Genomic DNA, 22,216 nt, shown 5'->3' on the forward strand with positions numbered 1-22,216 from the left:
GGTCTCTAACATCCACCAGCTCCGTTATGTCGTCATGGAGGAGTGGAAGAGGACTCCAGTGGCAACCTATGAAGCTCTGGTGAACTCCATGCCCAAGAGGGTTAAGGCAGTGCTGGAAAATGATGGTGGCCACACAAAATATTATATATATATATTTCTTCAGTGTTGTCACATGAAAAGATATACTCAAATATTTACAAAAATGTGAGGGGTGTACTCACTTTTGTGAGATACTGTATATATTGAACTACTGTTGACATTGGTCTCGTCCAATAAAACCACAGGTTTTAGTTTCCGTTGCAGAACGTTTTGCTACGTTGTGCCCTACTGAACATAACTATGATTTATTTGTCACAGTTCCTGTTTGTGCTGGTAAACAGGGTGAAGTCCAATGAAAAATCTCTGAGCTACTTCAGCCTGATGTCACGTGACCTTTGCCGCGTGGGCATTTACGACGGCGTGTCAGACATGAAATGGCTCATGCCCGAGGGAGAGATCTCCACTCACTTATAAGAGGCGATCTCAAGGTTTGAGGTGAAAACAAACCTGAGTTCAAATAGTATTGGTTTTCTTTGAGGGTTGATTGAGCCTGCCTGGAGTGACAAACTCAATTAAGAGCAGCTAAAAAAGTATTTCAAAGAAACAAATTCTATTTGAACACATGTCTATGGAGCAGTATACGTTTAAGTGGCTTTGATAATATATAGAAAGCAGCAGTAAATTATACTGAGTTGCCTCTTTATAATGTCTCTATATTGCTTCTCAAATATTTTTTTCTTAATTTTAGGAGGTGAAGCAGGCAGTACTACCTGATCCTAAAACTGAGTTGTAAAACAAACAAATAAATGAATGTAAATAATAATTGTGTCTGTTTTGGAGTCAGTATTGATTTCTACCTGAATCGTATGTAGGCTATGTGTGTGCTCTGGTGGGCATGGTGTGTCTATATGTGAGGTCAAGTCTGCCATCGCGAGTTGACAACAGCTCAGTGGCTACTCACCACTGAAATTTTGGATCTGATGGTTACAATCACAACTGACTGACCTCAGTAGACTAATAGGGCCTGGAGGGTCTAACAGAAAGAAGAATTGGAATCTGTCTTCAGAAAAAAATAACAGTTGAGGATTTCAAATATAATCACAAAGAAACAACAAATACAATAGAATATGATGCAGTATATTACAATACAATACATATTTGTGTATTTTCATGCAAATGCTACATTTAAGCGCAGACCTGTGTTCAAAAACATTTGTATTTCAGGATCTTGTAATACACAGCCCCCCCCCCCAAAAAAAACAACGTATTTTTGTATTTGAATGCTTATTTGTAAAAACCAAATAGTCGGACAAATTGTATTATTTGACAGTATTTTCAAATACTTTGCAGTGGAGTGTATTTGAGTGTGTGAATTTGAGTTTTTCAAACACTTTCCAAGTGTATTTCCAAATACATAAAAGCATTTAACTACTTATCTTTTCAAATAAAAGATCAGAATACTTACTTTGAATGTATGTGAAATTAATTGAAATATTTTAAATAGTATTTGAACCCAGGTCTGATTTAAGTGACATACATTTGTGTTCCAGTTACAGTAGGCCAGCCTATAGCAGTGGAAGAGGGGAGTGAGTGCAGATTTCTAGACATTAAGGGCTGTATAATAAAGTAAAGAAGGATTGGAGCACTTGGGGTGAATATAAAAGAACAGATTGTCTGCCTGCTGTGCTTAAACAAACAGGAGAAGAAAAGGAGATGGGAATTTTCAAGGCACAGACTTGGAATCAAGTATAATTATCAGGGATGGAGTGCAAAGTGGAAACATCAGTCGGAATAGGGAAAACACTATTTGGCAGATTTAAGGGGGCTGGAGATATATGCATAGCTATCTAAACAGTTGCATTCCAGTTTATGTGTTTGTGGATGTGTACTACAATCAAAGTTGAGACAACATTGGAAAAAAATGCTTCCACAAAGGAGGGTAGACGGTCAGAGGATGATGAGATGGGTTGTTGTTTTGTGTTTTATTTCATCCACATGAGGGAGACATTTTATGGAGATAGTGGGCTGATCACTATTGTCAAGTCGGTGACAATTGTTGGTCACCGCCTTTCAAAGTGTGTTGCGTTCTGGGAATAAAACATTTCCGACGTGAGTATATATGTGGACTGCATGAACTTTACAAAAATCTCTGCTCTTCACCAACTTCATCCTGCAGCCGTCACCTGTCACGTGGAGGCTCCGTCGTGTGGTGGCTAATTTCTGCATTACTAAATGAGGAGAGTTACAAACTTCACACACCAGTCAGAGTTATACTTAAAACTACATCTTTAATAATTAAGATGCTTTTGCAAAAGCACTTGACTTTCAATGATGCGCTATCTCTAATGAACCATTGAAAAGTGACTACACAGAAGTACAAAGATCTTTCATAGCCAAGATACAGCCCTCTCAACGTACATGACGAACCACAGATACATAGAATGGGTCACAAGGTTAAGTTTTGTATGAAAGATATCTATAAAACATAGCAGACAGCAACTGCTGTGTCAACAGTGTTCATTGTATAGACCATTGTCTGGTCCTCCTACCCCAAACTGGAACCATCTCTCCCTGGTACGATATAGAACAGAACCATTAGCTCATCCAATGGCATAAATCAATTGACAACTCTAGATACTCTCATCTCGAATAAACCCCCTCTTGACTCTACTCCTGGACAAGCTCACTGAGGGGAGTGAGCCTCTAGGTCATACACTATCCCAAGATAAGTGCAACATCAGAGAGGACATACAATGGTCCAGACACTGCCATACACCTTCCCCCAATGCCAAAGGAGGGAGTGACTTGCGCACAGACATTGTGGAGACAAGTAATTGGTTCCCCATTAATCACGCCATCCCTCCACATGGTTTAACAGATGCATTCACATATGACAAGTATCTCACATGAGCATATTATGCAAATAAAACATCTTAATTATCTATGTTACCCAACTAATTCTGATTCATCCGCCATTAGTGTTTTTGATTGACCCATGCAAACAAAAACATGACTGAAACAGGAACCAATTTGCTGCAGTTAATGTGTAGCCTACAGTGCATAAATGAATGATGTGATTGAGGCTCTCTCTCATTTATTGATTGTATAATGTACACACAAATTATTTCAGTTTGTGAGTGGGTGTTGGAGACATGTTTTTTTGACATTATAAAGGAAACCTTTTATAAACAATGGCAACACTGCCATGGTGATCTGAGCCTTGCTGTTGGAAAATAACATTAGTATCCGAATTTCGGGTTGTGGCAGATGCACCTCTCCTGACTTTACTTCTTGACTTTGGTCTACAGTCAGTTGCTTTAGCATTACCATTCAAATGAGCCCTACTATATGTTTGTGTCTGAAAAATTAAAGACTCAAATCATCAAAAGCATATGTGTGTGGTGTGTTTGCATAATGTGAGTGTTTAATTGGCGTCTGTCTGAATTCAGAATTTGTCCAAGATGATGCGCTATGTACACCTGAAACTTGTTAACCATCTACTCTTGCTATGCTGAATGAAACACACTGTTTAAAAGAAGGCATGTGTAAAATAATGGTGCCTAACTGCTCATTTAGCCTCTAAACTTCAAATGAACCAAGTGAATTTTGTACAAGCAATAATTTAAACCCGATCAATGAAGTGCCAAGACAAAATGTGTTTCCTACTTGAGAGCAGGGTTGTCAAACTCATTCCATGGAGGGCCTAGTGTCTGTAGGTTTTAGTTTTTTCCTTTCAATTAAGACCTAGACAACTACTGTAGGTGAGGGGAGTAATTAGTGGCTCTAATTCAGCAATCAAGTACAAGGAAGGAGCGAAAACCCACAGACACTCGGCCCTCCGTGTAATGAGTTTGAAGCGTGCTTTAGAGTAAGGGCTGTCACACCTGTCAGGAACTCAATTAGAGGATCAACCACACCTGAGTACATTTCTGAATTCCAAATCAACCCCTAGCCCCTACACCTACCACTTAGTCACTTATGGGCATTTGAAACGATCAGATAGGTTATAGCAATATGGTAATTGCTTCACTTTGCCTTCTGATAGGCTGGATGCAATTGTGGCCATATTGCTTATACCTATTCAATCATTTCTGATTCACAGGAGTGTTTAGGCCAGGGTGTAGGATTTAGGGGTCAATTTGGAATTAGGAATCAAATGTAGTTCATGGGTTTACAGCTGTCCTTAATTAGCCAATGACATTAGAAGGGTCTGGGGATTTGTTTAAAAGGAGCAACCAAAAGCCTGCCAGATACAGCAAAAGGGTTATTATGCTAGGGCTTATACTGACCATTAGTTCTGATTACTGGGGAGGTTTTGAAGTGCAAAAGTGGACATGATGATTGGAATCGCTTTCAGGTAGGTTTTTAAAAGTATTGATCTAGTTTGTTTCCCTTGTCCTTCAGGTGTTACAGGTAACTATGTTTATAACAGACTTTCTTTTTTTTTTAAAGAGTTTCTTGGCTTTGTTGCCTGCTAATTGGAGGGATAACCTGTTCTACATCAAGTGAGTTTCTACACATTAATTTCAAATAACAGTTGCGGTTCCAGTAACTTCAAAGGCTGGCATTATACTTTACTTTTTCTAACCTAGGTGATGGGTATCCTGCACTAGGGTCTGATGCAGCATGGCTCTATGCAGGCTCACTTGGGTCTAAAGGATATGGTAATTACAGCTCTCCAACAGCTCAAATGCAAGCGCAGCTGACCGAAGGGCAACAGAAACATCCGGCTGCCATCCTGCAAAAACAACTGGTCCCCATGCCCCAGGCACCTCAGAAAACGTGGTATCCAGCTCAAATGCCCCAGAAGCAACCAGCTACTGAACTTCAGCATCAGAAGGAACAGGCCTCCATACCCCAGCTACCTCAGCAAGTGTGGTATCCAGTTCAAATTCCCCAGCAGCAAAAGCAACCAGCTACTGGTCCTCAGCAGCAGAAGGAACTGACCACCATGCCCCAGAAGCAACTGGCTCCAATGCCTATACCGCAGAAACAACCAACAGCTATGCCACAGCAAGCATGGTATCCAGCCCCAATGCCGCAGAAGCAACCGGCCGCCATGCCCCAGCAAGTGTGGCATCCAGCTCAAATGCTGCTGAAGCAACTGACTGCCATGCCCCAGCAAGTGTGGTATCCAGCTCAAATGCCCCAGAAGCAATCGACCGCCTTGGCCCAGGAAGTGTGGACTCCAGCTCAATGTACCCAGCAGCAGAAGCAACCGGCTGCTGAAACTCGGCAGAAAATTGAACCGACTGCCATGCCCCAGCCACCTCAGCAAGTGATGCATCCAGCTAAATTTCCCCAGGAGCAGAAGCAACCAGCCCCAATGCCTTTACCGCAGAAGGAACTGACCGCCATACCCCAGCAACCTCAGCAAGTGTGGCATCTGGCGCAGAAGCAACCGGCCCCTATGCCCCAGCAGCCTCACGACGTGTGGTATCCAGCTAAAATGGTCCAGAAGCAACAAGTCGCTGCACTGACCGCCATGCCGCAGGCACATCAGCAAGTGTGGCATCCAGCTCAATTTCCCCAGCAGCAAAAGCAACCAGCTACTGAACTTCAGCAGCAGAAGGAACCGGCCGCCGTAACTCAGCAAGTGTTGCATCCAGCTCAAATGCTGCTGAAGCAACTGACTGCCATGCCCCAGCAAGTGTGGTATCCAGCTCAAAAGCCCCAGAATCAACCAGTCCCTATGCGTCAACCGCAGAAGGAACTGACCGCCATTCCACCACAACTGTGGCAATCGGCTCAAATGCCCCAGCAGCATAAGCAACCGGCTGCCACGCTTCAGCAAGTGTGGCAAGCGGCCCCCATGCCCCAGCAGCCTCATGATGTGTGGTATCCAGCTAAAATGGTCCAGAAGCAACAAGCCTATGCAACTCGGCGGCAGAAGGAAATGACCGCCATGCCTCAGCAAGAGTGGCATCCAGCTCAAATGCCCCAGAAGCAATCACCCACTGAACCTCGGCAGCAGAAGCAATCGACCACCTTGGCCCAGGAAGTGTGGACTCCAGCTAAATTTCCCCAGAAGCAACCAGCCCCAATGCCTTTACCGCAGAAGGAACTGACCGCCATACCCCAGCAACCTCAGCAAGTGTGGTATTCAGCTCAAATGCCTCAGCAGCAACCGACGGCTGAGCCTCAGCAGCAACCGACGGCTGAGCCTCAGCAGCAACCGACGGCTGAGCCTCAGCAGCAACCGACGGCTGAGCCTCAGCAGCAACCGACGGCTGAGCCTCAGCAGCAACCGACGGCTGAGCCTCAGCAGCAACCGACGGCTGAGCCTCAGCAGCAACCGACGGCTGAGCCTCAGCAGCAACCGACGGCTGAGCCTCAGCAGCAACCGACGGCTGAGCCTCAGCAGCAGAAGCAACAGGCCACTATACCCCAGCAAGTTAGGTATCCAGCTCAAATGCCCCAGAAGCATCTGGCCTCCATGCCTCTGCCGCAGAAGCAACCGACCGCCGTGCCCCAGCAAGGGTGGCATCCAGCTCAAATGCTGCAGACACAACTGACCGCCATGCCCCTGCAAGCATGGTATCCAGCTCAAAAGCCCCAGCTGCAGAAGCAATTAGCCGCTGAACCTCAGCAGCAAATTGAACTGACCGCAATGCCCCAGCCACCTCAGCAAGTGTGGCATCCAGATCAATTTCCCCAGCAGCAAAAGCAACCAGCTACTGAACCTCAGCAGCAGAAGGAACCGGCCGCCGTAACTCAGCAAGTGTTGCATCCAGCTCAAATGCTGCTGAAGCAACTGACTGCCATGCCCCAGCAAGTGTGGTATCCAGCTCAAAAGCCCCAGAATCAACCAGTCCCTATGCGTCAACCGCAGAAGGAACTGACCGCCATTCCACCACAACTGTGGCAATCGGCTCAAATGCCCCAGCAGCATAAGCAACCGGCTGCCACGCTTCAGCAAGTGTGGCAAGCGGCCCCCATGCCCCAGCAGCCTCATGATGTGTGGTATCCAGCTAAAATGGTCCAGAAGCAACAAGCCTCTGCAACTCGGCGGCAGAAGGAAATGACCGCCATGCCTCAGCAAGAGTGGCATCCAGCTCAAATGCCCCAGAAGCAATCACCCACTGAACCTCGGCAGCAGAAGCAATCGACCACCTTGGCCCAGGAAGTGTGGACTCCAGCTAAATTTCCCCAGAAGCAACCAGCCCCAATGCCTTTACCGCAGAAGGAACTGACCGCCATACCCCAGCAACCTCAGCAAGTGTGGTATTCAGCTCAAATGCCTCAGCAGCAACCGACTGCTGAGCCTCAGCAGCAACCGACTGCTGAGCCTCAGCAGCAACCGACTGCTGAGCCTCAGCAGCAGAAGCAACAGGCCACTATACCCCAGCAAGTTAGGTATCCAGCTCAAATGCCCCAGAAGCATCTGGCCTCCATGCCTCTGCCGCAGAAGCAACCGACCGCCGTGCCCCAGCAAGGGTGGCATCCAGCTCAAATGCTGCAGACACAACTGACCTCCATGCCCGAGCTAACGTGGTATCGAGCTCAAATGCTCCAGCAGCAGAAACAACTGGCCACCATGCTGCAGAATCAACCAGCCCCAATGCATCTGCCGCAGAAGCAACCGGCCACCATGCCGCCGCAAGTGTTGCATCCAGCTCAAATGCTGCAGAAGCAACATACTGCCATGCCCCAGCAAGCATGGTATCCAGCTCAAAAGCCCCAGCTGCAGAAGCAATCGGCCGCTGAACCTCAGCAGCAAATTGAACTGACCGCAATGCCCCAGCCACCTCAGCAAGTGTGGCATCCAGATCAATTTCCCCCGGAGCAGAAGCAACCAGCCCCTATGCATCTACCGCAGAAGGAACTGACCGCCATACCCCAACTGTGGCAAACAACTCAAATTCCCCAGCAGCATAAGCAACCGGCTGCCATGCTTCAGCAAGTGTGGCATCTGGCGCAGAAGCAACCGGCCCCTATGCCCCAGCAGCCTCACGACGTGTGGTATCCAGCTAAAATGGTCCAGAAGCAACAAGTCGCTGCACTGACCGCCATGCCGCAGGCACATCAGAAAGTGTGGCATCCAGTTCAAATGCCTCAGCAGCAGAAGCAACCAGCTACTGAACCTCAGCAGCAAATTGAACTGACCGCCATGCTTCAGACACATCAGCAAGTGTGGCATCCAGCTCAATTTCCCCAGCAGCAGAAGCAACCGGCCTCCATGCCTCTTCCGCAGGAGAAACCGACCGCCATACCCAAGCAAGTGTGGTATCCAGCTCAAATGTCCCAGCAGCAACTGGCCTCCATGCCTCTACCGCAGAAGCAACTGACCCCCGTGCCTCAGCAATTATGGCATGTAGCTCAAATGCCCCAGAAGCAACTTGCCCCAATGTCTCAGCAGAAGCACTACGAAAGCACTGAAGATGGTGTCTCTGGTAGCTCTCAGGCCAGCATTGTTGAACAGTTGGGTGTCATCCCAATCTATTCCTACAGTTCCAAATCGCACTACGAGAAGGGCAGAACTGTCTTCTCCCAAACCCGCTACACTCCTAGGGAGGCTATGCCTGTTGACAGTGGAAATGCTCCCAAGGACAGTTATGTTGGCATTGGTGCACCAAGCATACATCCACCACTAGTGAAGGATTCTGCAAGGTAATGGTTAACTTTAACCTCTTAACTTTGCTCTGACTTTGAAGTTCTGTGTACTAACCATGTGTTTATCAACAGGGAAATGTAACGGAGTCATCCTCTAGAAGCTCTAATGGTGAGAATTGTTTTTGACATTGGTTACTTAACATTCTGTGTTGCTGACACTGTTTGCATTTCTTTCTGCTTTTGTTTCGACCAGGAAGCTGCTGGTGCTCAAGCGTGATGGACTCAATAAACAATTTTATTTTCAAAAATGTTTTGTCTCTTTGAAATAATGATTCTTGTGTCCATTGCTTGCTAAATGAGAAAAGGTGGTGTGCAGTCTGTAGTAAAAATGACTGCTGTTAAGTTAATTCTTTGCTTTTCTAATCTTTTCACCTTTGCTACTGGTTGTTCAAAATAATAGCTTGGGTCTACATAAGAACATTTGTCAAGGGGTGACTTTTCAGACATTCCTCATGTTCATACTTCAGCTGTAGGCATGCATTGGTGAGTAAGCTAATGTATAGGGAATTGTTTTTAGATGGCTCATTTGGCATTAGAATTGAGTGACCTTTTAGTTTTAAACTTGCATTTGGCCTTATACTATAGCCCATATGGCAAAGTCAAATCAGTTTAGGTGTCTGTCCCATATCTAGGTGATGGCTCAAATGTTATTTTGGACACTTCAACCCCAGACTACTTCATTTAATTTGACACAATCTCAATGTGTCTGCAGCCTTTATGCACAACACATTTCTACCGGACCACTGAGGTTGCACCTGCAACAGCCCCTGGCATTAAAAGGTGCACTTGATTTAAGCTCACCCAGTGCAGTGGATAGTTAGATTTCCCTCTATAAAACCATCGGATGGGTCCATGATGTGCAAACCCTCCAGCACACCAGCTGAATGAAGTATAGCGCACCTAATCTCAATTGGGCCAATGGAAGTGAAGTTCAGTGGCTGGCAGGGTCTAGGATTCCTTTATAAGGTGCAGCAACAAAGATGAGCAGCTACAATTAGGAAGATCTCCTTAATGCTTCTGGCTACCATTAGTTTTTCATATTGAGGTGTGGATTTGAAAAAGGGCTGTGACTTTTGAACTACTTGAGGTGAGTTGTATAGCTCTAGTTTGTTTCCCTTTTTGTTCCAGGTTTTACAGGTAGCTGTTAACTGACAAGGATACATTTTTATTATTCCTTGGATTTGTTGCCTGTTAATTGGAGGGATAACCTGCTATGCTCCAGCTAAAGGTGTTTGTGCTACACAAAGTAATTCAGTTAAAATAACACTTTGTATAGTGCCAATAACTTTAATAAATGATGGCATTTTACTATGCAGAAATGTCTTGGCTCCTAGGTAATTATTGATATAAAGACACCAGCTCCTATTCTAAAGCAACAAAAGGGACCAGCTCCTATGCCCCAGCAAGAAGGCCTCCCGAGTGGTGGAGGAACTGCATCGCAGCGCTAGAGGCGTCGCTACAGACCCGGGTTTGTTCAGTGCTGTATCACAAATGGCTGTGATCGGGAGTCCCATAGGGCAGCGCACAATTCGCCCAGCGTCGTCTGGGTTAGGGGAGGGTTTGGCCGGTGGACTTCACAAGTAGGCGGTCACTGTAAATAAGAATTTGTTTTTAACTGACTTGCCTAGCTAAACAAAATAAACTGTCTTGTGTCCCAGCAACAAAAGGAACCGTCTCCCATGCCGCCTCGGCAGAAGCAACCAGCGACAATGTCTCAGCAAGTGTGGCGGCTAGCGCAAATATCTTCGGTGAAGCAACCGGCTGCTGTGCCTCAGCAGCAGAAGCAACCAACTGCCATGCCACAGAATCCTTAGCAAGTGTGGCATCCAGCCCAAATTCACCCAGCAGCAGAAGCAACCGGCCCCCATTCCTCAGCAAGTGTGGCATCCCGCTCCAATGCCGCAGAAGCAACCGACTGCCATGCCTCGGCACCAGAAGCCTCAGCAAGTGTGGCATCCAGCTCTGATGCAAAAGCAGCCGGACGCTGATCCTAAGCAACCTCAACAAGTGTGGTATAAAGCTCCAATTTCCCCAGCAACTGTGGCATCTGGCTCAAATGCCGCAGCAGCAGAATCAACCGCCCCCCAATCCCCAACAAGTGTGGCATCCAGCTCCAGCAGCAGAAGCAACCGACTGCCGTGCCCCAACAAGTGTGACATCTGGTTTAAATGCCCCAGCAAAAAAAAGCAACCGGCCACTGAGCCTCGGCGGCAGACGCAACCGACCGCCATGCCTTAGCAAGTGTGGCGTCCAGCTTGAATGCAGCAGAAACAACCGACTGCCATGCCTCAGCAGCAGAAGCAAGTGTGGCATCCAGCCCAAATTCCCAAGCAGCAGAATCAACCGGCCCCTATGCCCCAGCAAGTGCGGCATCCAGCTCCGATGCAAAAGCAGCTGGACGCTGATCCTAAGCAGCCTCCGCTAGTGTGGTATCCAGCTCCAATGCCCCAGCAGCAGAAGCAACTGACTGCCATGCCTCAGCAAGTCTGCCATCCAGCCCAAATGCCCCAGAAGCAACTGGCCCCATGTCTCAGCAGAAACACTACGAAAGTACTAAAGATGGTGGTTCTGGTAGCTCTCAGGCCAGCATCGTTGAAAAGTCCCAATCCGTTCCTACAGTTCCTGTTGACTGATTATGCCTGTTGACAGTTGAAATGCTCCCAATGACAGTGATGTTGGCATATTTGAACCAAGCACATACCCGCCACTAGTAAAGGATCCTACAAGGTAACGTACAACTTTAATCTGATCTTAACTTTGCTTTCTGTATTTGAAGTCCTTTTTACTAACCATGTATGTGCCAACAGGAAAATCTAATGGTGGAGTCATCCTTTAGAAGCTGATGGTAAGACTTTTAATGTCAAATTGATTAAATAAGATTCTGTTGCTGACACTGTTTTAATTTCTTTCAGGTTTTAGTCATGCTTTTGTTTTGACCAGGAAGTTGCCGGTACTCTTGCATGATTGAATAAATACAAATGTGTCATTGAAATACTGAGGGTTCTCCTGTGCCCACTGTGCTTGCTGATTTCAAACATATGATGTGGGTTGCCAGTGCAGGTTGTAGTAAAAGGGAATGTGGCTCAGTTTTGAAATATCTGGTGTTTACATTTGCTACTGGTTGTTCAAATTCAAATATTGGTTCTACGTTAGTGTTAAGTGGCGAAATGTCAGACCTTCCTCATGGTCCTATTTTGTGTATGTTGACACCCCTTCAAATTACTGGATTCGGGCTATTTTGGCCTCATCAGCGTATAAAATTGAGCACATAGCCTTGCATGCAGCCTTACTGAAGAGCTCAGTGACTTTCAACGTGGCACAGTCACAGGATGACACTTTTCCAAGTCAGTTTGTCAAATGCTAACCCGGTCAAATAAGTCCTGTTGATGTGACAGGCCACACAAACTCTCAGAACAGTGCTGTAGCGCGTAATCGTCTGTCCTCGGTTACAACACTTGGTGTAAAGCTCGCTGCCATTGGACTCTAGCGCAATGGAAGTGAGTTCTCTGGAGAGACTGATCCCTCCCCCCATCGGGCAGGAAGAATCTGTGTTTTGCGGAAGCCAGGAGAACGCTAACTGCCCGACTGCATAGTGCCAACTAAAGTTTGTTGGAGGAATAATGGTCTGGGGCTGTTTTTGATGGTTTGGGCTAGACCGCTTAGTTCCAGTGAAGGGAAATCTCTAACATTCTAGACAATTCTGTGATTCCAACTGTGGCAACAGTTTGGGGGGAAGGCCCTTTGCTGTTTCAGCATGACAATGCCCCTGTGCACAACGCAAGGTCCATACAGAAACGGTTTGAGATTGGTGTGGAAGAATTTCACGGGCCTGCAAATTGCCTTGACCTCAACCCTATCGAACACCTTTGGGATGAATTGGAACGCCGACTGCGAGCCAGGCCTAATCAATCAACATCAGTTTCTGACCTCATTAATGCTGTTGCGGCTAAATGGAAGGAAGTTCCCGCAGCAATGTTCAAACATCTAGTGGAACGCCTTTCCAGAAGAGTGGAGGCTTTTATAGCTGAAATTGGGGGGAGCAAACTCTATATTAATGCCCATGATTTTGAAATGATATGTTCAACAAGCTGCTGTCCACAAAATTTTGGTCATGTAGTGCACTTTAGATGTCATTATGTAGGCATGCATTGTACACGGTGTTGACAATCCAGACGTATTCTTCAACCGCAGTCTGAGCCTTAGGGAGAGTACTAAGCTAACATAAGGAATTGTTTTAAACGTTCATACCATGATCAATTAGCTGTATACATTTTTGGGACACTTTAGGTATCAACATTTTATCACAATGTTTTGATAAAATATAGAATTTTGCCTTTGCTGCCCACAGAAACACATTGAATAACACCTTTCTATAAATGGCAAAGTTTTGAAGTCTGTCCAATATCTAGGTGATGGCACATATTTAACCCTTTATGTGTGTTGACACAACTACCTCCATACTTCCATTAGTTTGTATGGGTTACGTTCAGATGAGTCTGTGAAAGTTGTTGGGGTCGTAGAGCAAAACGGAACCATATTCGTGAGTCTCCCCTTTCCATAGTGGTCATAATAGTTTGTAGGCCAAACCGTTCAGATGCCACAGATGCTTTCGTGAGAAGATGGATTTCTGTTATGTCACATGGTCTGACAAACTCCGCTGTAGCTCAGGTGCACCAGATGCGGAAGGGCGACATGGGCAGGCGGATAAAGTGGATTAAGATGCAGCCCATGCAAAAACCTGATATGTTTAGCTTAAATTTATCGATTTCTTTGTTACCTATACTGATTCACATGAGCGTCAATAGATTTTTAACCTATAGCTCATTCCTCCTGCAAGTCCATTTATCGTACCACAGGGTCTTAAAAAATGGATTCAGCGTACTTGAACTTTACAATGCCTGGAACGGTTTAACCTATCAATTAACAAAGATATTCTTGAACAGACTAGAATGTCAACAAAGCCTCCTTCACTCATGCTGCCAAACATGCCCTCATAAAACTGACTATCCTACCGATCCTTGACTTCGGTGATGTCATTTACAAAATAGCCTCCAACACTCTACTCAGCAAATTGGATGCAGTCTATCACAGTGCCATCCGTTTTGTCACCAAAGCCCCATATACTACCCACCACTGTGACCTGTGTGCTCTCATTGGCTGGTCCTCGCTACATATTCGTCGCCAAACCCACTGGCTCCAGGTCATCTATAAGTCTTTGCTAGGTATAGCTCCGCCTTGTCTCAACTCACTGGTCACCATAGCAACACCCACCCTTAGCACGCGCTCCAGCAGGTATATTTCACTGGTCATCCCTAAAGCTAACACCTCCTTTGGCCACCTTTCCTTCCAGTTCTCTGCTGCCAATGACTGGAACGAATTGCAAAAATCACTGAAGTTGGAGACTTATATCTCCCTCACTAACTTTAAGCGTCAGCTGTCAGAGCAGCTTACCGATCGCTCCAGCTGTACACAGCCCATCTGTAAATAGCCCATCCAACCAACTACCTACCTCATCCCCATATTTGTTTTTGTTTTTCTGCTCTTTTGCACACAAGTATTTCTACTTGCACATTCTCAACTGCACATATATCACTCCAGTGTAAATTGCTAAATTGTAATTACTTTGCCACTATTGGCCTATTTATTGCCTTACCTCCTTACTTCATTTGCATACACTGTATACAGATTTTTCTATTGTTTTATTGACTGTACGTTTGTTTATCCCATATGTATCTCTGTGTGGTTGTTTTTGTCGCACTGCTTTGCTTTATCTTGGCCAGGTCGCAGTTGTAAATGAGAACTTGTTCTCAACTGGCCTAACTGGTTAAATAAAGGTGAAATTAAAAAAATAAGAACAAGTACATTTTTCTAAACCAAGTATTGTTGGTGAAATCATCTAACTACATAGTATGAGAACTCAGACCTTAAATGTATCCATTTAAGTTCCAATGATGAAGCCGGCAAGGCACTAGGAGGGAAGCTTAGCTAGGATACATGGAACTCATTCACAAACATTGACACAAATGAACACATGTGCCTGCTGTAGTCGACTGCCTGTTTGGCCAAATACTCATGACACGGGATGAAATTGTATACGCATTCAATGCTCTGCTTTTATGTAAAAAAATGTAATTCTGTGTTGTTGGACAATCTCTTGTCTACCATGCAGTAGCACTCAAATTTGGACACCCCTACTCATTCAAGAGTTTTCTTTATTTTTACTATTTTCTACATTGTAGAATAATGGTGAAGACATCAGAACTATGAAATAACACATATGTGACCCTATTCAGGGAACTAGGCGTATGTCGCAAGTCACGACTTCACAGGAGAGCCGTTTGAACGTAAAAATCTAAATGCGTTTTTTGGCAGAAATTCTTTCTTGAACATGTGAACTTTCATGTGCCTTAATAACAAACATGTATGCCATCTGTAAATACCAATACAATTGTTAAATTACGAGCCTTGCTGGTTAAGCCACAGTAAAAGTAAGCAAACTTCTCACTAGCCATGATTGTTTGAGATAATGAGTGGGCTGGACATGCCGAGAGAGGAGTTCGGATTGGTCTGCCATATTGAAGTCGTCTGTCTATTTGAGTTCGTCAGTCTGTGTTGGTAATCCTGTCGAACGCTGCTTTTTAAAAAATGTTTTGTATAGTGGAGCTGCATAAGTGTTTCTCTCCGTTTTCTGGAGGATCAAGATTTGAAATCAGTGTAATTAGAGTATGATAGCTAAAGAGATGGAGAAAACACCTGTCTCCGGATAACATCTTCAAACCGTGCAACCGTGGTATGGCATTCCTGACAGGGAGACCGTCCATGATGCATGTTTATAGTCTAGCATTAGCTAGCTACATTTTCAGATATGACACATTTCTAATTTTGACAAAGTGGTTTCATTTCAAGCTAAAGTGTACAGTTAGCTGGCTGGTTCCCTAGCTGACGTTATTATTTGTTTCCCAGAGCCATTTGCTTTTCTAGTTAGAGCCTAATGTTAGCTAGCTAACATTGGACCTGGTTGGTTAGCTCCCAGCACTGTGGCATTGTTACCACTTTGTTCATTGTTGTTTATCTAGCTAACGTTAGCTGGCTAGCTCGTTAGCTAACGTTACGTGACGTGTGTACAACACCCGTTGAATATGGCCGATGTCAGTAAACGTCTGCAAGAAAGCATCATGAAATTGTTTCCAGCAGAATTGGTTAGGCTGTTTTCATGTTATCCAGAGGTAAACAAATCATCGTGAACGATGCTGAATGGGTGTAGACAAAGAAGAGCTCTAAACTACATACCAAAACATTCAAAAGTGATTTTCTCAAAAGTGAGATTAAAAGTTCATCAACTGTCATGATATACACCATTTTGAAGCTCTGAGTCTCTACTTTTAGCAGATGTAAAAAAAAAACACAATTTCACATTTTACTACATAAGATCGAATCCAGGTGGTGAGTCACATATGGAATCATGTAGTAACCAAAACAAGTGTTAAAAAAATCAAAATATATTTTATATTTGAAATTCTTCAAAGTAGCCACCCTTTTCCTTGATGACAGCTTTGCACACTCTTGGCATTCTCTCAACCAGCTTCATGAGGTAGTCACATGGAATGCATTTCAATTAACAGGTGTGCCTTGTAAAAAGTTCATTTGTTGAATTTCTTTCCTTCTCAATGCGTCAGTTGTGTTGTGACAAGGTAGGGGTGGTATATAGAAGATAGCCCTATTTGGTAAAAGACCAAGTCCATATTATAGTGAGAACCATTCAAATAAGCAAAGGGAAACGACAGTCAGGAACATTTCAAGAACTGAAAGTTTCTTCAAGTGCATCAAGAGCTATGATGAAACTGGCTCTCATGAGGACCACCACAGGAAAGGAAGACCCAGAGTTACCTCTGCGGAAGAGGATAAGTTCATGAGAGTTACCAGACTCAAAAGTTGCAGCCCAAATAAGTGCTTCACAGAGGTCAAGTAACAGACAGATCTCAACATCAACTGTTCAGAGGAGACTGCGTGAATCAGGCCTTCATGGTCGAATTGCTGCAAAGAAACCACTACCCAAAGAAACCAATAAGAAGAGACTTGCTTGGGCCAAGAAACACGAGCAATGGACATTAGACCGGTGTAAATCTGTCCTATGGTGTGATGAGTCAAAATTTGAGATTTGTGGTTCCAACAGCCGTGTCTTTGTGAGACGCAGAGTAGGTGAACGGATGATCTCCGCATGTCTGGTAACCACCATGAAGCATGGAGGACGAGGTGTGATGGTGTGGGGCTGCTTTGCTGGTGACACGGTCTGTGATTTATTTAGAATTCAAGGCACGCTGGCTACCACAACATTCTGTAGCTATACGCCATCGCATCTGGTTTGCGCCTAGTGGGACAATCATTTGTTTTTCAATAGGACAATGACCCAACACACCTCCAGGCTGTGTAAGGTCTATTTGACCAAGAAGGAGCGTGATGGAGTGCTGCATCAGATGACCTGGCCTCCACAATCACCCGACCTCAACCCAATTGAGATGGTTTGGCATGAGTTGGACCATAGAGTGAAGGAAAAGCAGCCAACAAGTGCTCAGCAAATGTTGGAACTCCTTCAAGACTGTTGGAAAAGCATTCCAGGTGAAGCTGGTTGAGAGAATGCCAAGACTGTGCAAAGCTGTCATCAAGGCAAAGTGAGGCTACTTTGAAAAATCTAAAATATATTTTTGCATATCACACTTCTACCGGACCACTGAGGTTGCACCTGCAAAAGCCCCTGGCAGGATATTAATTAGCATGAAATAAAAGGTGCACTTGATTAAGCTCACCCAGTGCAATGGGTAGGTAGAGTTCACTCTTTAAAACCATTGGATTTGTCCATGATGCGCAAACCCTCCAGCACACCAGCTGAATGAAATCAAGCGCACCTAATCTCAATTGGGAAATTGGACCAATGGAAATGATGTTCAGTGGCTTGCAGATGTACCTAATTAACCAGCCAGATTAGAAGGGTCTAGGATTCCTTTGTAAGGCACAGCAAGAAAGACAATCAGATACAATATCAGGGATCTCCTGGTAAGGCTTCTGGCTACCATTAGTTCTGAATACTGAGGTTTTGATGAGAAAAATGGCTGTGAGTTTTGAAATGTCTTTGAGGTAAGTTGTATGGCTCTAGTTTGTTTCCCTTGTCTTCCATGTTTTACAGGTAGCTGTATTTAACTGACTAGGATGTTTTTCTTTTTCTTTAGAATTTCTTGGATTTGTTGCCTGCTAATTGGAGGGATAACCTGTTATCCTCCACCTAAAGGTGTGTTTTGTTCTACACATTTAATTCAGTAAAAATAACACTGTATAAATCCCAGAACTTCAAATGCTGGCATTTTACGATTTGTAACTTTCTTTTATTTCGTAGGTAACTATAGATATATTCCCCCAAATAAATTAAAAGGAACCACGACTGGCCCAAATACTTTAGGTGGAGCAACTGGATCCCGTACCTCAGCAGCAGCAGCAGCAGCAACCCGAAATGCCTCAGCAAGCGTCACAGCTGGGCCAAATACCTTAGGTGAAGCAACTGGCCACGGTTTCTCGGAAGCAACTGGCCACAGTGCCTCGGCAGCGGAAGCTACTGGCCACAGTGCCTCGCAAGCGGCCCCCCGTAATGCAGCGGAAGCGGCCACCCATAATGCCTCGGCAAGTGTGCTAACCGGCCCAAATACCTTAGGTGAAGCAACTGGCCACAATGCTTCATCAGGCGTCACGGCTGGCCCAAATACCTTGGGTGAAGCATCCGACTCTCGTGCCTCAACAGCAACCCGAAATGCCTCAGCAAGCGTCACGGCTGGGCCAAATACCTTAGGTGAAGCAACTGGCCACGGTTCCTCGGCAGCAGAAGCAACTGGCCACAGTGCCACCCACAATGCCTCGGCAAGTGTGGCAACTGGCCCAAATACCTTAGGTGAAGCACCTGGCCACAATGCTTCATCAGGTGTCACGGCTGGCCCAAATACCTTGGGTGAAGCAACTGGCCACGGAGCCTCGGCAGCAGAAGCAACTGGCCACAGTGCCACCCACAATGCCTCGGAAAGCGTGGCAACTGGCCCAAATACCTTAGGTGAAGCACCTGGCCACAATGCTTCATCAGGTGTCACTGCTGGCCCAAATACCTTGGGTGAAGCATCCGACTCCCGTGCCTCAGCAGAAGCAGCCACCCACAATGCCTCAGCAAGCGTCACGGCTGGCCCAAATACCTTATGTGAAGCAACCGGCCACAGTGCCTCAAGTGCGGAATCTGGTTCAAATGCCTCGGCAGAAGCGACAGGCGCCCTTGCCTCGGCAGAAGCGACAGGCGCCCTTGCCTCGGCAGAAGCGACAGGCGCCCTTGCCTCGGCAGAAGCGACAGGCGCCCTTGCCTCGGCAGAAGCGACAGGCGCCCTTGCCTCGGCAGAAGCGACAGGCGCCCTTGCCTCGGCAGAAGCGACAGGCGCCCTTGCCTCGGCAGAAGCGACAGGCGCCCTTGCCTCGGCAGAAGCGACAGGCGCCCTTGCCTCGGCAGAAGCGACAGGCGCCCTTGCCTCGGCAGAAGCGACAGGCGCCCTTGCCTCGGCAGAAGCACAGCCTTGAACAGGAGGGCCAACTCCTCAAGCAACATGGATTTTAGCAGCAGTGATGTTTCTCAGGATTTTGTGTCTGATGGTGACAATGAAGGCACCTAATGTGTCAGCTCCAGCAGCGTTCAAGGCAGCATCGTTGAACAGTCAGTTCTCATCCCAATATAGTTACAAATCGTTTATGAGAATGGCAGAACTGTCTACTCCCAATCCTGCCACACCACTGGGGAGGTTATACCTTTTTGATAGCGGAGAAGCATATCCCCACCTGCTAAAAACTCACAACCTGTTAAAGGAACCCCACCACAAGGGAACGGCTACTGGGATGCAATGTATAACTTTTACACATCTGAACTTTGCGTTCTGATTTTGAAATCCTTTGTACTAATCATCTATCAACAGAATTGTAAATGTAGATTCATCCTTTGGATGACAATTCTGAGTTGTTGCTGACACTTTCTTTAAGCTTCCACTGTATGCTTTTGCGACGGCCAGGGAGTTGCTGCTGCTCATGCTACCCTGCATTACTTGTAAAACAATAAAATATTATACCTTTAAAAGTGCCTCCTTGTGTTTTTGAAATATTGTGTGTTTAATGTCTACCTTTGGCTTGCTGGTTGAGAACAGTGTTGGTTGCCAGTGCAATTTGTAGTAAAAGGGAATGTGGTTCACAGTTCCTAATCTTTTGGATTTCAAATGTATAATTTCTTTGCTGCTGGTTGACAAATCCCAAGATTGGCTCTACATTAAAGCCACTGAACCACGTTTACATGGATACTGAAGTATTTATTTTGTGTTGACATGTAAAGATCAAATCCTGTTTTACAAAAACCTGAAAGCTTGTACCCTGGAGATGGGCTACTATGGCATGTAAACATCTTAATTCTGTGTTTTGTAGTATGCACAGGCTCCGTTTCGCATTTCATGGTTGTCTGACTCTGTCAAACAAATCAATTTAAAGTTGGCTACCTGCTCAGTTTGATCCACCATAACTGAGTTTAATGGCTACTTTCACCCCTAATTTGGACAAGTTTCTGCTTACTTACATTAGGTAGGCCATTTGTCAACTATAGTTTAATACATGCAACTTGTTGCCCCATAAGACTAAAGTAGTGCTCACAAATGTCTTACGTTGATAGACTGAATGCATTACTAATCTTAACAGGTAAAATGATTGAAGGCGCAGGTAGCATGCTAGAACACATTGGTCCTGTGCCAAATGTCATTTTGACAGATGAGGAAATGGAAAGCTGAGAATGCTAACTTCAGTCTTGGGTGTGTATTTTATGTGGTTGAAATGCTGTCTGTTAGCAAAAGTGTCAAAGATTACACATGCATTCACATTTACCCTGAGACGCTGATAGAAATATTTATCAACTCCTGTTCCCAAGACAATTTAAAGATACATTTTTATCATTTCACTGCAAATGAAGTTAAAATAAACTCCTCAAAAGAAACGTCCTCTCGCTGTCACCTGTTTTTATTTTCAGCAAACTTAACTTGTAAATATTTGTATGAACATGAGAACAGACATAAACTGAACAAGTTCCACAGACATGAACAGAAATGGAATTTTGTGTCCCTGAACAAAGGGGATTCAAAAGTAATAGTATCTGGTGTGGCCACCTGCTGCATTAAAACCTCTCTAGGGTAGGGGGCAGTATTTTCACGTCCGGATAAAAAAAAGTACCGATTTAAACTGGTTACAACTCTTTTCCAGAAATGAGAATATGCATATAATTGGTAGATTTGGATAGAAAACACTAAAGTTTATAAAACTGTTTGAATGGTGTCTGTGAGTATAACAGAACTCATATGGCAGGCCAAAACCTGAGAAGATTCCACACAGGAAGTGCCCTCTCTGACCATTTCTTGTGCTTCTGTGGCATCTCTGTCGAAAATACAGGATCTCTGCTGTAACGTGACAATTTCTAAGGCTCCCATAGGCTCTCTGAAGGTGCCAGAAAGTGGAATGAGATCTCTGCTGTCTCTGGGCTAGGTACAGGAGCACTGTTTGTGAGTGGTCAGGCTGGTGGCTCAGAGACAGGAGATGCGTGGCCCCGAGAAGTGGCCATGTTTTTCTTTCAGCCTTTGAACGAAAACAACGTCGCCCGGTTGGAATATTATAAACAGCGTTTGACATGCTTCGAAGAACGGTAATGGAATATTTTGACATTTTTTGTCACGACATGCATCCGCGCATCACCGTTCGGATAGGGACCTGAACGCACGGACAAAACGGAGGATATTTGAACATAACTATGGATTATTTTGAACCAAAACAACATTTGTGGTTGAAGTAGAAGTCCTGGGAGTGCATTCTGACGAAGAACAGCAAAGGTAATCCAATTTAGTGAACGCCAAACTTGGTGGGTGTCAAATTAGCTAGCCCGTGATGGCGAGCTATCTATTCAGAATATTGCAAAATGTGCTTTTGCCAAAAAGCTATTTTAAAATCTGACATAAAGGAGTTCTGTATCTATAATTCTTTAAATAATTGTTATGTATTTTGTAAACGATTATCAAGAGTAATTTTTTCGGTGTGTTTGCTAGTTCTGAACATCACATGCTAATGTAAAAAGCTGGTTTTTGATATAAATATGAACTTGATTGAACAAAACATGCATGTATTGTATAACATAATGTCCTAGGAGTGTCATCTGATGAAGATCATCAAAGGGTAGTGCTGCATTTAGCTGTGGTTTGGGTTTATGTGACATATATGCTTGCTTGAAAAATGGCTGTGTGATTATTTCTGGCTGGGTACTCTCCTAACATAATCTAATGTTTTGCTTTCATTGTAAAGCCTTTTTGAAATCGGACAATGTGGTTAGATTAACGAGAGTCTTGTCTTTTAAATGGTGTAAAATAGTCATATGTTTGAGAAATTGAAGTTATAGCATTTTTAAGGTTTTTCGTATTTCGCGCCACTCGATTCCACTGGCTGTTGACTAGGTGGGATTTCGTCCCACATACCC

General features: G+C 44.9%; 2 protein-coding genes across 2 annotated transcripts; both read left to right on the forward strand.

The window, feature by feature from the left end:
- The first annotated feature begins 4,296 nt into the window (after positions 1 to 4,296).
- Positions 4,297 to 8,869, forward strand: LOC145862311 (uncharacterized). Its single transcript, XM_082965855.1, has 5 exons — positions 4,297 to 4,396; positions 4,492 to 4,544; positions 4,632 to 8,649; positions 8,725 to 8,761; positions 8,846 to 8,869. The coding sequence occupies exons 1-4, from the start codon at positions 4,374 to 4,376 to the stop codon at positions 8,732 to 8,734; spliced, it is 4,104 nt and encodes a 1,367-aa protein (XP_082821981.1). The 5' UTR covers positions 4,297 to 4,373; the 3' UTR covers positions 8,735 to 8,761; positions 8,846 to 8,869.
- An 8,663-nt stretch (positions 8,870 to 17,532) lies between these two features.
- On the forward strand, positions 17,533 to 19,251 carry LOC123737608 (uncharacterized). Its single transcript, XM_045713264.2, has 3 exons — positions 17,533 to 17,784; positions 17,877 to 17,935; positions 18,041 to 19,251. Exons 1-3 carry the CDS (start codon positions 17,747 to 17,749, stop codon positions 19,249 to 19,251), a joined length of 1,308 nt encoding a protein of 435 aa, XP_045569220.2. The 5' UTR covers positions 17,533 to 17,746.
- The last annotated feature ends 2,965 nt before the right edge of the window (positions 19,252 to 22,216 follow it).

This window comes from Salmo salar, chromosome 02, assembly GCF_965601325.2.
Source record: "Salmo salar chromosome 02, fSalSal1, whole genome shotgun sequence".
In the NCBI taxonomy this organism is placed as follows: Eukaryota; Metazoa; Chordata; class Actinopteri; order Salmoniformes; family Salmonidae; genus Salmo; species Salmo salar.